Raw genomic sequence first — 17,593 nt, forward strand, 5'->3', positions numbered from 1 at the left:
TTAAGCCTCATGTTCCTTGTCTTCGACCTTGTGGAAGATCTTTCCACCCGGCTGAGTCTTCCAGCTCAGTTTCACGTCTCCCTTCACTCCTCGATCCTTCAGTTTCAGTTTGAGCTGAGAAACACAAACATTTATTTACTGAACATCACTCAGACAAACTTCTTCTATGAAGCCCTCGATCAGTCAGAGCGGTTGCATGAGCGCCATCGGATCGGATTAATGGCTAAATTACAATAAAATTGTTATTCAGTTCATGCAGACACCTTAATCTGACAGAGAGACCCCGAGATAACTCAATGAAATGGACACTGCAGACGACAGTTGATCGGATCGAGCGTTCTGCGCATGCTCCAGATTTTTTCCCGCGATCGTCACCCGGAAGTGGAAGGAGACGATATTACTGTTGTTGTCGTCAGAAAGAAAGAAACAACGCGATGGAGAATGCGCCGTTGTGCATCGTCTGTGCCATAACCAGCTCATCACAGATGGAGAGGGACGCAGCTTCACCTCGCTCTGCGTTCGCCATCTTTCTGAATGCCTGAGTTTGTTGCTGTTGGCGGTGAAGACGTCAACAGGAAGTGGCTCTATTAGCGATAGCTGAAATGGGGACAGCGCCACCTATCGTACCGGGGTAAGACATGCTTTGTGCCAGTGATTCCAGTCATTCACCGCCATATATCCAAGGATAATTACCCTCAGATAAGGAGCAGAACCCAACTGTAGCTGTGATCCAGTTAATCTCATCATGTGGACCCACTGATCCTGATCTGGGGCCTCTGTTCAGGAGGACCAACTTTAAAGGTTCTATTCATTCTGGACTTGATTGGACCGGAGTTCAGTCCAACCTGCTTTGACTTGTGTTGAATTGGTTATGTTATGTTTCTGCATTTAACAGACGCTTTAATCCAAAGTGATTTAAACTCATATCCCAGGTAGGCAGGTGGGGTGAGAGGGTCTTCCCTGTGGACCCCTGGTAGCACCTTTCATGGGGGGGTGTCAGGATCGGTGCTGCATGAGCAAACTGAAGGTTTTTGTTCACCAGGCGGGCTCATTAGTGTAAGAAACAGTGAATACTGGAAGTGTTTCTGCTGTGATGTCCTGCTTCTCTATTCAAACAGAAGATCCGGTGTTTGGTCCTCAAATATCAGCACATTTTGGACTCATTTTGCTTTGTTCAGAGTCTGTGAGGACAGTAACATGCAGCAGTAACAGTGAAGTAAAGTGTAAAAACAGGTGTCATTTACCTGCTTCAGCAGGTTTTCCTGCACAGCAGCGTCATTCAGATCCAGAGAGGAGCTTGTCATCAGCTTCACCTTCACCACCTGCCTGAAAACAGGAACTGGGAGAAACAAACAGGCTTCATCGATTTCTGACTGGACTTTAAAGACAATGCAAAAAGATTTCAAGTTTTAAATTCCAAACTAGACAAAGTCTTTTTAGGTGGGTGTTTCATCCACATTTTCACCCTTTGCAGCGGATTCTAACCGCATATCAAGTTTAATTTGAGCTAAAAACACCCAGATTTCAGCAGATTTCAACAGAAACAGCTGAGCAGGAAGGGAACCATCGCCTCATCTTCAATCTGAACCAGACTGATAGGAAGTCCAAGAACAAATCAGACCAGAGTTCAGACTGAACTGTAATGCAACACGGAGGCTGTTGTAGAAGCAAAATAAATGATGCTGATTAAAAAAAAGAAGGAGAGAAACACTCTATTTAAAGTCCCATCCTGCTGTTTTTAGCTGCTGAGGACGTCATCACGCTCTGTGGATAACAGCCACATGGAGTCGGTCCAGGGCTGGAGGGATGCTGTCCTGTCATTCATCTACAGAGTAAAGCTAAATACCAAAAAGGCTGACTCAGTCATGGCTTACCACTGTAGCAAATGAACGCTATCTCTCTGTCGCAGTCAGAGTCCTCCCAATGTCCATACCACGAAAAGTTTACTGCTCCACAGTTCTCCCGTGCACTGTTTGGTTGAGCTTTTCCCCAGAACCTAAAGGATGAGTTACTGCCATCCACCCACTTCCAAGTGTCTCTGAAAAGACCGATCCAGACTTGCTTTCCTGAAGGTATCAGCTGCCTGATCCTCTCGTTCTCCGACATGTTTCTCACGCTGGCCAGGCCGCTGTGATGCTTTCTGCAGTAGCTCTGAGCCTCAGTCCAGTTCATGGGGATGTTGACGAAGACAAACTTCACGTTCTGCCCTGAAAACAGACCACAATGAAGCCATGTGTAGCAGAATGGAGCATCCACTGCACCTTTGTGACAGAATTTCTAAGTTAAAAACCCAAAAAACTTAATTAAAAACCGGGGCAGAACAGAAACTCCTCACCCACGACATCAGAGCAGACTGCTTTTCGAAGCGACCCACAGGATATATCTCCCCATTCTCCACTCTCAGCTATCCTTCCACAGCTTTCTCCACCATGGTAGTTGTCCGGTTCGTTTTCGTTCCAGTTTGTGAACTTAATCTCATGGTTTCTGCTGGTGTCTCCCTCAGAGACCAACCACCTCCAGCTGTTCACTCTTTCAGTCAAACCAATCCAGGCTCGCTAAAACACAATTGATTGATATTTATCAGCTGTAATAGTCAGTGTATGAACTTGCTCTGCTTTGCTCATTGTTTACATCCAGATTCTACCAACCATATTAGAAGATTTTGATGCTGTGCTAAAATAATATAAAAATAATAATAAAAAAGACCAGAATGGAGTAGAAATGTTGTAAAAGTTGTAAGAAATCTGTAAAGAGAGGCTTTATGAGTCACGGTAACTGCTGAAGTCCCTCAGACATGCTGTGTGCTGTTCTCTGTGTGGCCAGCAGGGGGCGCTGCTGTCTCAGGGTCACATGGCAACGAAAGTCAGCACATTTTCAGTTATTCAAACGATGTCATTAACACAATGAGGCATACTTTAGGGTTTTTGTTCAGAATCTAAATGTTTAAAGGTGACATAAGTGAAATACAGGGAACATGACTTGTTTCTATCTCATACAGCCACGTAGAAAAAAGGTTTAATGTCTCAGGACATAAAAATGGTCAGTTTTCAGGTGTGTGTTTAACACGATGCCAAGGAGGAAAGACATCAGCAATGATCTCAGAGAAGCAGCTGCTGCTGCCCATCAGTCTGGGAAGGGTTATAAGGCCATTTCCAGACTATCTGGAGTCCATCATTCTACAGAGAGAAAGATTATTCACAAGTGGAAAACATTCAGGACAGCTGTCAATCTTCCCAGGAGTGGACGTCCCAGCAAGTTCACCCCAAGGTGAAAAAGCCCAGAGCTACATCTCAGACTCTACAGGCCTCAGTTAGCAGGTTAAAGGTTAAAGGTCACCCCAAGGTGAAAAAGCCCAGAGCTACATCTCAGACTCTACAGGCCTCAGTTAGCATGCTAAAGGTTAAAGGTCATGACAGCACAGTTAGAAAAAGACTGAACAAGGATGGCTTGTTTGGAAGGGCTGCAGGAGAAAGCCTCTTCTCTCTAAAAAGAACATGGCAGCACAGCTTAGGTTTGCAAAGCTGCATCTGAACAAAGCTCAAGACTTCTGGAACAATGTCCTTTGGACAGACCAGAGCAAAGTGGAGATGTTTGGTCCTAATGCACAGCAGCACGTTTGGAGGAAACCAAACACAGCATATCAGCACAAACACCTCATACCAGCTGTCAAGCACGGTGGTGGAGGGCTGATGACCTCCTTTCAGCTGACGGAGGTCTCCATCCATCTCTTGCTCCAGCTTTTCATTACTCATGAACAAGATCCTGAGACACTTACACTTATCCATCTGAGGAAAAGACTAATTCCTGGATTTGGAAGAGCTGACTTTCACCTTCCCTGCTTCACACCACTCCAGTTTTATAATCTGGCATTTATCAAATGGCTGTGTGGAGAAAGCAGTGAGGTCATCAGGGTGCTGTTTGATTATTTCAATCAAACGGGGACGCAGGTGAAGGGCGCGCCCACCAACAAATACAGTGCAAATCAGGTCAGAACGGCACCGGCACATGGTCGGAAAGGGAGAAAAACAGGACTGGTACAACTAAGGCTACAACAAAGACTGGGAAACTATCTTCCCCTGAGTGAGACCAGTGCAAGGCGAGTCTGGGACAGTTTTGTGTGAAGTTTGCTTGAGTCATTTTTCCGTTTCACGTCGGATTCACTTCCGTGTGAAACGGAAAAATGACTCAAGCAACACAGACAATGCAGACTCACAAAAAGCACTAAAAGTAAGGTGACCATTTCCGGGGACAGTCCCCGTTTTCAGTGACCTGTCCCCAGAAGCTGTCCCCGAAAATGTCCCCGATTTTGACACTGAATGGGGGAAAATGCGCGCAGACTCAAAGTAACGCCAGTTATTACGGTAGCCATTGAACGCATCGCCAGAGACGACGTCATATGACGTATAAACGCAGCAGCGTCAACAACAACAATCTGGAGGCGCTGTAGGTACCAGATGTGCTCGGGGCCCTGCGCCTGTTGGTGACATCACGTTCTATGATTGGCTGGACGTTGGCACGGTAACGTAACGGAATGTGATTGGTCCGGTGTAGGGACCAGATCTGCCACTCATAAAAAAACTTTTTTTCAAATACAAAATGTATTTGAAAACTGAGTTAATCAGCATTTCTATAAAAGTCACAAAAAAACAGCTTTTTTAAGAAAACATAAAGTAGTGGGTTTACTATTTACATTTTATGAATGAAGAATTTTTTGCCAATATGACGTTATTTAATAGAAACTCCAACTTTATTACAAACTACATTTCATAAGAATCAGATGTGCTCGGGGGTCACGTCCTTTTCGAAAGATAAAGCTGGATTTCTTTGTAAAAGCCGTCCATGTTTCCGACGAAGAGCCGCAAAAACGACTTCAACAGGTTGTTTTTTTTACTACTTCAGAAAGTTGTCCGGACCAATCACATTCCCTTACGTTACCGTGCCAACGTCCAGCCAATCAGAGAACGTGACGTCACCAACAGGCAGGGCCCCGAGCAGATCTGGTACCTACAGCGGCGAAAAGGAAAGAAAAAGGAGGCCAGCGGCCGTGATAAATGACATGTTCTGTATTAACTTAGTTATCTTTGGCAGGGTTTTTTTTAATTTATTTTTTATTAATCTAGTCACCTTAACAAAAAGAACAACTGTAGTTCTGACTGTTCTGTTCATTGAACACAGTCAGGTGTGTTAACTCCAGAGGGCTGTGAAATAGAATGAAAGAACCTGGGAGAGTTGCATTTAAATCAGATCTATTTGTTAAGTTATGTGCTGCTGAATCAATCATTGCGATGCATAGTAATGTCACAGCTGAGGGGCAGAATAGAGGTTTATTTCAGACTACCTTCATGCATTGCTGTCCCACACTAACACAGTCTTTGTCCCACATCTGGTGAATTGGAACCTGGACACCCCAGAAGCCAGAAACATTTTTTCTGGACAGCCAGCTGGAGACATTCAAGCTTCCAAGCAGACGTGCATCAATGAGATTCAAATCCTGCTCTCATCTCTGTGGATAAGCTGTTTACATGAAGCTTAATCACATGCAAAGCTTGAAATGTCTGAGATTTGTTGTTGGAGCAACTTTAAAGGGTCTCTGATACATCTGAGGGGCTGTGAGATGCTGAATGGGAAATGAAGGAATGTGCCTGCAGTTTTTATGTATCTGTGGAATAATGGGTCATGGTCTCTATGAAAAGGGAACTTTTAGTTTCTGGGTGGGATAAACAAACTGAATCATTTCACTTTGTGTTCAGTGGCCTATTTTTCTTTTTAGTTTCCAGCACAGCGCTCAGTAACTTTCTCCTTATTTTAACACAACAGACGGGACAATATTTAAGTAGTTAATAGAAAAATGACAAAAAATTAAAATGACAAACAGACTGGCTGAAGCATATTTCCATAAATTGTGGTGAAATTGACCTAAAACACCCATTCATGGCACACTCCGCTGCTCTTATATGAACTGAGGACTCTTATGGAGTAAAAGCTAAAACTCTCACTTACTGAACAGACTTAGGAGAAGTCCAACCAAAATCAGGCTCCTTCACATTGTAAATGACTTAGAAGCAAATCCAAGAATCTGTTAATTAACAATATGATGTTGTGCTAAAATCTGATTTACAGCCAAAATCAGAGCCGTCTTTTGGTTAATTCAACACAGTAAACAGATTATACAGCACATCCAGCTGTGTTCATTTCATGAACTCATCATCAGTGGGAGTTTGAGCTGTGGTTTTTAAATGGAAACAGTCAGCGTAAGAGTAGCTAAATCAATACAATCTTCAAATTGAATTCTTAAAAGATTAGTTTACATAGCTGTCCTGAGAGTAGACCATTTGGCTTGCGTTTGCCATTTTCTTCAGGATGTTCATGTCCTCCTTGTTGTCTATAGTTGCCAGGTCTGTGTAATGTTCCCTGCAGTAGCTCCGAGCTTCAGCCCAGTTCTTCCTCTCATAAACAAAATGGTACTGATGCACAGGAGAGACGGCGCTCAGAGCTGCAGCGACACATAAGCACGGATTATTACCAGGTTAGGGATGAAAACCACATGAATAAACTCTGTCTGATGCCTTTGTGACAGCAAAGTCTTTTCAATGGCATGAATAAGTGTAAAATATTCTTTGTATTGGGATCAGTCAAAGCAACTTTACATCAGATTAGAAATGAAAAAGTCATTTAAATCAAACACTTGCCTGATGCAACGATGAGGAACAGAAGAACCTTCTCCATCCTCGTTCTTTATGCAGGTTTACTCCTTCTGCCACTGCTGGAAAGTTCCCCTCCAGCATGCAAAATGAATAAGGAAACCATTCGCATTTGTATATCCTCTCATATACATGTGTTGGCAAGTCAAAACAATTCAAAGCAGCTTTATGCAACTCGTCAAGGTCATAACTCACAGGTGCCTGCTTTAATTATATGTAGAAAGACAGAACTGAAGGAGAGTGTTATGAAAAACTAAATTCTTACATTTTTAAATCCCAGAACCTTTCCCACTCAGTTATGACTGAGCTGTTGCACCAACGAGGATCAGCTGGATTGATGTCGTCGTGACAACCAAAGAGTGATGGCAACATAAGAATTACTTCCAAAGAAGCTAACTCGAAGCTCGTCATGCATTTCTCAAAAAGTAATTGCAATTTAAAGGGTTGGAGAACATTAATACAACCAAACACGTCAGAAGTTAAGGTGGAGCAGCATGTGTGAGACCCAAATGTAGGATTGCAAGGAAGCAGTCGAGGTCAGAAGAGTCACCAGAACTTTATTCAAAGAGCGAAACAGAAGGTGCTGCCAAGGCAGAAACCAGAACTGATGCAGAGAACACGGAGAACTGCAAACCACTGGGAGAACAAACACAACCTGCATGCAGCCAAACAAGGAGGAAGGTGATAACCAACGAGGAACTGGTGTGAAACGAGAGGAAGTAAAGTCAAGAGATGGAAGAAGCCTACAAAATAAAACAGGAAGTAACCAAAACCCAGGGACAAAACATGGACATTCTGCAAAGGTTTCCCAAATGTTCCCACATGATAGATGGTGGCAGGAGGTGAGTGGGGACCAAAACATGTGACGAAAAACTAACTTTCCAGGTGAAACATGGGGGAACATTCCCAGAACAAATAACACGATGTTACTGGAACGTTCTGGGAACTTTAAACTTACAAAGTAAGACGCTGCAGAGTAGGAAATCCAAATAAAAGCCAACAATAATCCAACAAGAGGGAACAAGAAAAGGAATGCAGTCGGCCAGCAGGAAAAAGGGAAGGTGCAAAACGTTTTCAAACTTAAACAGGAATTAAATAAGCTACAGAAGTTTAAAAAACCCAAAATGAACAGACAAAGTTCTAAAAAGAAACAATGAATATGACCCAAAGCATCCTGACTAATGAAAATATACCTTTTCAGAAAGAATCATGATCATTATCCAAGTTTTAAATGACTTTTCACCGTTATAAATAACCTCAATAAAAACCATGAGAGCTCAATCCTGTCCTGCAGCTGTAAGCTACAACACCAAATATAACCACAAAGGTGCCAAACGGTTCATTTCACTCTTTCACAGGTTCTGTTCCCTCTGAACTGAGACTTTAACTTTAACTGGATCCTCAAACATGAGATGGGCAGCATGAACAAGCTCGATGGGAGGAAAGTTTGAACCCAGAACAGAAGAAAAGCAAAGCTAAGCCCTCAGACCCTGACACCATCCTACTATTGATCCATCATTATGGAAATAAAAAGAATCTGTTGGAACAGATAAAGTGATATTTAACTCATTTTAATGTGACGAAGCATCAGAAATTAGCTGGAACCAGCTCATCTTTTCCAAAAGACTAAAATAACTGATTAATAACCGAGTAACAGGACATTTTAAGCTCTGTTCTGACACATAAAAAGCAGCTCAGCATTAACTTCTGCAACAGCAGCCCTGGTGTGTGCATCCATACTAACTGCAGACACCTCACAACATGTGGCTTTTATAGACTTCTGTCATTCAGGTCTGATACCAGAAGCTGCCCCCCGAACACAGCAGTGAAGCTGAAGCTGTGATCAGGATCCACACGACAGGATGCCTCCATCTATCCCTTTTCTATCATCACTTATAGTCTCAGGGGGAGCTGGAGCCTGTCCCAGGGCCACATGCACTCTCACTCCGAGGGTCAACTTAGAGTCACCAGTTCACCTAACAGCATGTTTTTGGACGGTGGGAGGAAGCCGGAGAGAACCCACGCATTCAGGGGGAGAACCTGCACAGATTTGAACCAGGAACCCTCTGCTGTGAGGCGACAGCAGTAACCACCACAGCGCAGGATGCAAATCAGCAGATTATCCAGATGCTGCGGTGCTGTTGCTGTCAGGCAGCTGACAGTTAACCAACAAAAGGTTCCATTCTTTCATTTTTCTAAGTGTTAGACGACAGACTGGACCGTCCCGGGCTCTGATGAACCCACTCTGTCACAGATGTGTTGACAGATGTTCAGCTGTCTGATTGGTTCCTGCTGCTTCTGTTTCACTTTAAAGGTTTTCTGTTGTTCAAGCCAAAGAACAAACTTGATCAGGTCACATTTTTCACTCTTTCTTGCTTTTTGATGCTGGAAAATCTCTCTTTTCTTTCAAAGAGCACCAATAAATGTCAGCTCCACGTCAAACGTGCTGATCTGAACTATTTATTATCTTTTTCTCTGCTGAATAGTGGTTCATATACTGGAGATTTACTACTGCTGAAACATGTTGCTCCTTTTGCATAAAATCATCTTAAAAATAATTAAAAACGAGGTAATCATTTAAAATCTAATTTAATTTAAAACCAACCAACAAACAAGTCAAGCTAAGTTTGATTGTGTTAAATCTTTCTGAGCATGCATGGATTCAGTTTCACAAGCATAAGATACGAAAGAAAACTCATAAAATACACATTTCTAAACCAAACAGTGCATGTGATTATTGTCAACAGAAGCCGGGTTATTACAGGATATATATCTCTGTTCATGTTCTTTCCTGGAAGCACTTCTAACAACATTGCTAAAGCTCATCTTGTCCTTTTGTGGTCTCCTCCTCAACCTTGTGGAAGACCTCCCCATCCGCCTGCCTCCTCCAGCTCAGTTTGATGTCTTTACTCACTCCCTGGTCCTTCAGCTTCTGTTCAATCTGAGACAAAACGAAACGCAGAGGCCTGAAGTGCACTTGCTATTGTGTGCTTAATATATAAAAAAGCTTCTGTGGCATGATTTACCTGCTTCAGCATCTCGTCCTGCACAGCAGGGTCCCTGAGATCCAGAGAGGAGCTTCTCACCAGCTTCACTCTCATCACTTGCTTTAAAAGAGGAATCTCTTCGAAAGCAACAGGAAAATGTTTCATCAGTTACACGAAAGCAGCTTGAATTCAATGAGGTCTTCAGAAATTTCACTTTATGATCATGTTCTTAATCAGTTTACGGGTGAACATCTCTGTTAAAGGGGAACTCCGGTGTTTTTAAACCTTATTTCTGGCATGAAATACGTTCATCTGCTCACTGAGAACAGTTTGGTGAAAGTCGGCGTCCTTCGGAAGATATTTAGATAACTGGAGATCCATATAACGGAGTGAACGGGGCTTAGAGGATGCAGCCTCTAAATAAGGCATTATCTGTCTTTATTTCACCAATACTTTAAGAAGAATGAATGAATGAACGTGTGCTATAGCTCTGTTAGCTCATAGCTGCTGTTATGTGGCTACTTGCAGCTATAGGAGAGCTAACGGAGGGATTTCTACACAGGCACTCTACTGGGACCACTTCATCCACACGCCCCCCTGCAGCACAGTTTATTCACTCCGTGCTCTGTGACAGTCGGCTAACTTCACACAGAGTTTGCTGCTGATAGTTTTGTGCAACATGGCAGGATATTTATCAGATTTTGACGACGTGAACGACGACTTTGAGTAAGATGGACGTTCTTACCGGAGTGAATAAGCTGTGCTGCAGGGGGGCGTGTGGATGAAGTGGTCCCAGTAGAGTGCCTGTCAAATATTGGTGTTATCTAAATATCTTCTGAAGGACGCCGACTTTCACCAAACTGTTCTCGGTGAGCAGATGAACGTATTTCATGCCAGAAATAAGGTTAAAAAACACTGGAGTTCCCCTTTAAGGGTTCCTGGGGGAGCTCATGGTCCTCGTTCCTCTGCTGGTAACTGAGGCTTTTAAGCACTGCCGTGTTTGTTCTGTTCCAGCTTCCAGAAGAAAAGGCTGAATAATGACGTCTTTGCTGCCTGGAAAACACTTGTGGGTTTCGTGTGCTTTGCAATGCGCTCGTGCACGATGTCACGTGCCAAATCTGACGTCACAATAACACCACTCTGGGCACTTTGCTGTCATTTCAGCAAACCAACCAGGAAGTGTTTCAGTAAAAAAAAACAAAAAAGATTGGTCTCTGTGTCCCATCCCACAAAGATTTACGCTCACCTGCTTCTCACTAAGACTTTGTTGCTCGTTCAGAGACTCAACAGTGAATTATATTATCGGGTGCCGTTTTGGGTCATATTCAAATCCTAACGTTTGCACTGCATCATCTGTCTTTAACTTTAAATTTCCTTTTCTACCAGATAAAACTCTTTTTCTCACTTTTCCTGAGACGTTCACAGCTGCTGACAATAAATCAGAATAACTGAAATCATCCGACTCTTCCTGTAATGAGGCTTCAAATCTATTCACCACAGCTGGTACAGATCAGGATTATCAAACTATTCAACCCAAACATCCCATCAACTCGAGCTAAACAAACTCATGATAAAGTTGCTAGCATGGCTTGTTTCTGCCATTGAGTCGTGACTCACCATAAAAGCAGACGAATGCCATTTTTGAGTCACAGGTCCAGTCCTCCCATTTTCCATCATTAGCAAAGTCTGCTGCTACACATCGTTCATCCACGTCATTAGGTTCCCCCTTTTTCCAGTGATTAAATGTGGACCGAGATCCATTCGGCAGCTTCCAGGAGTCTGCAGAATAACTTTTGAGAAGTCCAATCCAGACACATGTTCCTGGAGGTATCAGCGCCTTCACGTCCTCGATATCAGACCAGTTTCCGATGCTCGCCAAGTCAGTGTGATGCTGTCTGCAGTAACTCTGAGCCTCAGTCCAGGGCATGTGATCGTTGATGTAGATAAACGTCACATTCGATCCTGAAAGCAGACCATGAAAGAATTATGTTACAATTCATGAGTCTGAACTGAAATAATTAGAAGCAGAGACAGGAAAGAAATCCAGAGGCATCGCCTCCATGTTTTATGGCTCTGCAGATATGCCTCCAACCAGATACTCATTAGTCAGTGTTGTCTTCGCCTCCTGCAGCTGAGATGCAGCTACGCACAGCACTGCTGCTGTATTTTGTGACTATGGTTTTAAGAAAGTGTAACAGTGTGTTCCACCTGATTCAAATAAATGGGTCTTTAAAGGGGAACTTTAAAGGGGAACTCTGGTATTTTGAATAAACTGTGTTGCAGCGGCGCGTCGATGACATCATCCCAGTAGACGAGTGTGTAGAAAGCCTCTATAAGCTCCCGATAGCCAGAAATAACAACAACACAGCAGCTATGAGCTAACAGAGCTATAGCACACGTTCATTCATTCATTCTTCTTAAAGTATTGGTGAAATAAAGACAGATAATGCCTTATTTAGAGGCTGCATCCTCTAAGCCCCGTTCTCTCCGTTATATGGATCTCCAGTTATCTAAATATCTTCCGAAGGACGCCGACTTTCACCAAACTGTTCTCGGTGAGCAGATGAACGTATTTCATGCCAGAAATAAGGTCCAGGTTTAAAAATACCAGAGTTCCCCTTTAAGCTCCGCAGAAGGCTGATGAAGACTCATTCATTTGAATCAGGAAGCATGGAAAATATGCGGGCTAAAATAACTCGTCTGCTGACTCGACCAAACATGGATCAGGAGCATGACACATAAATGTTAAAGGCAGGAATCGACTGATCAGTCTGCAGAAGAGGCTCAAGCAACATTTACTACATCCAGCCAGCGTCTAAAGAAAGAGCTTCCACTCACAACATTTGACTCTCAGAACCAATGTGCATTCAGTCCATCTTTACATCTTTACTGGTGAATGTTGGCACTAAACAGACAGTTTAACCCGCAGAAACTGCTGTTTTATCTTAAAGAAAATGATTCAAAGGGAGGATTTAGATGTCCTCTGTTTAAATTAAAGCAGCCAAATAATTCATTTATGAGTAAAAGAGTCCAGATCAACTAAACAGGAAACACACAAGCTTACAAACGCCAGTGCTGCTGGTTGGAAAACATTTTACATCTCTTGATTTGTCATTTCTCCACATGTGGCTTCAAAGAAGGCGTCACGAATCATTCTGGTATGTTCATCCAGTTTGAAACTCTGATATGTGACAACAGCTCACCTCTCTGGTAGCACACTGGCTTTATGTAGGCGCCACAGTTAGCATCATTCCACTCTCCACTGTCAAACATGGACACGCAGTCTTCGTGACCGTCGGAGTTGTCCGGTTGGCCGTTCATCCAGTTGCTGAAGTTCATCACACCGTTGTTGAAGTTACTGTCGGACCAAGTCCAGGTGTGGTCATCGCTGATCAAGCCAATCCAGGCTCGCTGCAAGCAGCAGACGTGCCATTAGCCTCAGTTTTAAAATGATGTATCTGGCTTTATTCCAGTGTTGAGCGTTCACTTGCTTTGGTGCAGCACCAATCAACCATCAAACCATCTTTTTCCCTCAAAAAATGGAAAATAAAGCTTCTCATTCCCAGCAAAGTGTCACCAGGACATGTAAGAAGGCCTCAAGCAGCTGTGGCCTGAACCAGAGATTCGGCTCGGACCAACCAGGTGTTTATTCACCAACAGAGAAACTGATAACAACACACCTGCAGACACCTGCCTCACAGGTAGAATCAGAATCAGTCATTTTGTTTCTGTTTCTGTATTTATCAGACGCTTTTATCCAAAGTGACTTACAAATGAAGATATAACAGCTTTATAAAAAGCTAACAATAAGCTACATAGAAGGAACCCAGGAGTCCGACTCTGTCAGAGGGGACAGAGTAGAGATAGGGTGCAGGCATAGAAGGAAGAGCAGAAAGATAAAGTGCAGAGATAGAGGGGGGAGGGAAGTACAAGGTAAGTGCTGGGATAGGAGATGCTCTCTGAAGAGCTGGGTTTTCAGGAGCTTCTTGAAGATAGACAGGGACGCCCCTGTTCTGGTAGCGCTCGGTAGGTCATTCCACCATCGTGGGACGACACATGAACAGAGTTTGGATTGTCTTAGGCGTGGTGTAGGAGCTGCTAGACGACAATCCTGGGACCAACGGAGGGACCCAGTTGTTTTATTTTATCGACCAACACTCCCTCCTCCCCAGAAACAACCCCCCCCAAAACCCACCAGAAATATACAAACCTGATAACTTATCAAAACTCTGAACCTGACATGTTTTATACCAATAGGACATTATTAAAGGATTTCTCTTAGATCTAATATCAGTTCAGATTTGTATCATGTGTGTTATTTTAGGGCAGGGTCCTGGAGGGCCGCTGTCCTGCAGGTTTTAGATGTTTTCCTGCTCCAACACACCAGATTCAGATCAATGCATCATTAGCAGACTTGTGCAGAACTTAACAATCTTTTGAAGAGATTAATTTAATCTGAATCAGGTGCGTTGAAGCAGGGAAACATCAAAAACCTGCAGGACAGCGGAGTTTGACACCCCTGGTTTAGGGTATTTACTCTCAAACACTCACAGCTGAGTTAGAAATGAAGGTTAAAATAGTGGCGGCGGGGGGGGAGGAGTACCTAAAGAGGTAACTGCTGTGACTCATATAATCACCAAAGACACTTTTAAACAAGTAAGACGTGAAAAGGGAACTCACACTTGTGCTGGACGGGTCGTCCAGCCGGCTTAAGTCGACCAAGTCGTTGAGGACGTTCACGTCCTCCATGCTGGTAACAGTGACCATGTCGATGTACTTTTCTGTGCAGTAACTACGAGCTTCAGACCAGGTCTTCGGCTCATAAACGAAGCGCTGCTGATGTTCAATGAGGAGGGAGACGCCACACAGGGCTGCAGGGACACATGTGAACACATCGATTAGCTTGGAGCTTAAACTCCACACAGGTTACACCCTGCAGGTGACATTCTTCCAGTAAAACAGGCCCAAATGGAGCGGAATATCTTTTCTTTCATTCATTTCATGCTGTTATTTTCAGTCAGGCTTCCTTTTAATCTCATATATAAAGTAAATCTGTCCCCAAAGGTTACAAATAAAGTACAAAAACAAGATTTTACCCTCAATTCAATTAGATTTAATTCGATTTGATTAGCTCTGATGTTTGGGATTCTCCAGCTTATGTCCAAGTCTTTTAATGAAGAAAAGATCGAAGTGACATATTCGTTTTAAACAGCTGGAACTCATCTGGATCAGGGTCATGCATCATAAGAGCTTGAAGAAGGGCGACTGGACTCCTTCTTGGATCTCGAAGGCTCACCTGAAAGGCTGAAGCCGACTTCAGAACCTCTTCAGAGTAGAAGAAGAAGAAACGACTTCGAGATCCAAGGAGTCCAGTCGCCCTTCTTCAAGCTCGCAGGAGTGAAACCCTGCACACCAGGATGCAATAAAGGGTAAAAGTGAAATGTGAAAAGGATGCAGAACACTTGCCTGATGCAGCGATGATGTACAGAAGAACTTTCTCCATCCTCGCAGGTTTCTGTCCTGCTCCTTCCGTCTGTCACTGCTGATATGCAGCAGCTGAAATTACTTTGGTCACGCTCATGCAAAAGAACTATGCAAACTATTTGATTAGCCTGATGTATGCAGGGGTGTCAAAACAATTCAAAGTACTTTGATTTACATAATATGTGACAAATGTGGACTTTTCCTCAAAGGGCTTCGGAGTCTGTGAAGCCAAAAGGAGAAACTGCCCTGATGGGGAAAAAGATGGAAATCCATCTGTTTCAGTGAGACTTTTACTCCACTGAAGTGCAGCAACGACACAATGTTTGGTGTCATTCTGCTCACTTCCGCTTCAGTGAGAAATCTTCCAAAAATCTCAAACAGTCGGAGCTTCAGGCCTGAATCTCAGGTGGTGGTGGTGGTCCTCCTCCTCCTCCTCCTCCTCCTTTTCTGCAGTAAGTGTAGTAAGAGCTGGAGCCAAACCAGGGATCACAGGCAGGGGATGAGAAGAAGGTAAACTTTATTTCTAAGTGTCAAAACTGGCTACAGGCGCCGCTGAGAGGCAGAAAACAGGCGTTAGGTAGCGTGAAGGACCAGAAACACACAGGGAGCATGTGTTCAGGGTGAATAATGACTGATGGGAACCAGGTGGATGTGGTTCCCATCAGCAGACCTCAGACTGATGTGGAGCAAGAAGACAAATAAGATTCTTACAGAGTGCATAAACAGGTTTTTAAAATGCGGAAACACCTGCTAAAATAAGCTGGTTAAGCCTTTCCCACAGTATGACTCACAGCTGCAGTTTGCTGTGGGCTCAGATTTAGCCTTGTATAGGGTGTGGATTCAGGCTGAGTGCTTAAACTCAGCCTGAGAGCCACCAAAAATGGGCCAAATCTGCCATTTCTTTCTGATATCAGGGTCAAGTAACACGTTTGGCCCAGATTAGGCCCAAATCTGCCTGATAAGTGGAAAAGGACAACACATTTCTCACTATTATCAGTTTGAGCTGATGTTACAGCTGCCAAAAAGCTGCATTTATAGAGAATGTGACGAGACGTGTTGCATGCTGGGACTTCAGCGCCATCTTGTGAGGAAAGCTCTGTTGAAGACCATCGTTTTCTGGTTAGATTTAGTTTTCTTTGTCTAAACACGATCAAAGAAGAGATGGAGACAGAGAATCTGAGAAAGAAAGGAAGCAACACACCGCTGACTGTAAGATCTGCTCATTTTTAAAGTGAACTAATGATACCACCACAAAAAAAGGTTCATTTACGTGTTTATTACATGAAGTCATGAATCTGTACTAACAACAAGATAATGATGGAGAATCATCATCACTACAGCTGGTTCCAGGATGACCAGACGTCCCACATTGTTACCGACAGTCAGGCTCCAGTTTTGTGATGCGTGTTTCATAATCTGCATTTAATAAATGGCTGTGCAGAGCTATAGAGTTTATACTTTTTTAGTTTATAGCCTGGCTGTGTGGAGACAGCAGTGAGGCTGTCATCAGGGGGCGGGGCCTTCCATCAAACGGGGACGCAGGTGAAGGGCGCGCCCACCAACAAATACGATGCAAATCAGGCCAGCTGCACACAGAACGAGACAAATGCAGCAAAGACTTGGAACTATCTTCCCCTGGACTAAACCAGCGCATTTGCACGTTTGCTTGAGTCGTTTTTCTGGAGGTGAATCTGATGTGAAACGACACAGACTCACAAAAAGCTCTAAAAGAACAACAGTAGACTGTCCGTTCTGTTCATTGTGCACAGTCAGGTGTGTGAAATAGAACGAAAGAACCTGGGAGAGTTGCATTTAAATAAGATCTATTTGTTAAGTTATGTGCTGCTGAATCAACCAGAAGCAAAGCACAGTAATGTCACAGCTGAGGGACAGAATAGAGGTTTATTTAAGTTATTTCAGACTACCTCCATGCATTGCTGTCCCACACAAACAGTCTTTGTCCCACATCTGGTGAACTGGAACCTGGTCACCAGCTTTCTGTCCTCTCGTCTCACAGCAGACAGATTATTTCGCTCACAGCCTCCTTTTTAGTCTCACAACCATGATCAGAAAGCTCAATCACCCACGATTTATATGCATATATATTCTGTTTCCTACATAAACGTAAGTCGGCCACACACAGAGCTCAGGGTTAACTGCAGCTAACACACCTACCAGATTAGATTATAATGACTTCACACACAATATGAAAGATTACAGATGATTTAAGTGCTTAAAACAACATAAAGTGGACTGAAGTTGACACAGAAGAGAATTTCACACCATCCCTCAGAATCTAAAGTCCATTATTGTGGTAATTTGTATGTGATGCAACAATCTGTGGTTCTCTGTTTGCATGTGTTGTGTCTCATGTGTTGTGTGTATTAGCAGCACACGCTCTGTCAAATCAATGCAGATTTC

At 43.4% G+C, this 17,593-nt stretch overlaps 2 protein-coding genes across 2 annotated transcripts; both read right to left on the reverse strand.

Moving 5' to 3' along the window:
• Nucleotides 1–6,726, reverse strand: LOC140271260 (C-type mannose receptor 2-like). The gene is made up of 7 exons (XM_072366391.1): nucleotides 6,690–6,726; nucleotides 6,309–6,493; nucleotides 5,339–5,398; nucleotides 2,336–2,555; nucleotides 1,875–2,207; nucleotides 1,245–1,339; nucleotides 1–114 (listed from the first exon to the last, which is right to left on the reverse strand). Exons 1-7 carry the CDS (start codon nucleotides 6,724–6,726, stop codon nucleotides 1–3), a joined length of 1,044 nt encoding a protein of 347 aa, XP_072222492.1.
• Nucleotides 6,727–9,328: 2,602 nt separating this feature from the next.
• On the reverse strand, nucleotides 9,329–15,273 carry LOC140271713 (macrophage mannose receptor 1-like). The gene is made up of 6 exons (XM_072367000.1): nucleotides 15,155–15,273; nucleotides 14,369–14,559; nucleotides 12,892–13,099; nucleotides 11,306–11,650; nucleotides 9,728–9,825; nucleotides 9,329–9,642 (listed from the first exon to the last, which is right to left on the reverse strand). The coding sequence occupies exons 1-6, from the start codon at nucleotides 15,189–15,191 to the stop codon at nucleotides 9,517–9,519; spliced, it is 1,005 nt and encodes a 334-aa protein (XP_072223101.1). The 5' UTR covers nucleotides 15,192–15,273; the 3' UTR covers nucleotides 9,329–9,516.
• Between the last annotated feature and the right edge of the window lie 2,320 nt (nucleotides 15,274–17,593).

This window comes from Leuresthes tenuis, unplaced genomic scaffold (genome assembly GCF_036924035.1).
Source record: "Leuresthes tenuis unplaced genomic scaffold, fLeuTen1.0.hap1 SCAF_16, whole genome shotgun sequence".
Lineage (NCBI taxonomy): Eukaryota > Metazoa > Chordata > Actinopteri > Atheriniformes > Atherinopsidae > Leuresthes > Leuresthes tenuis.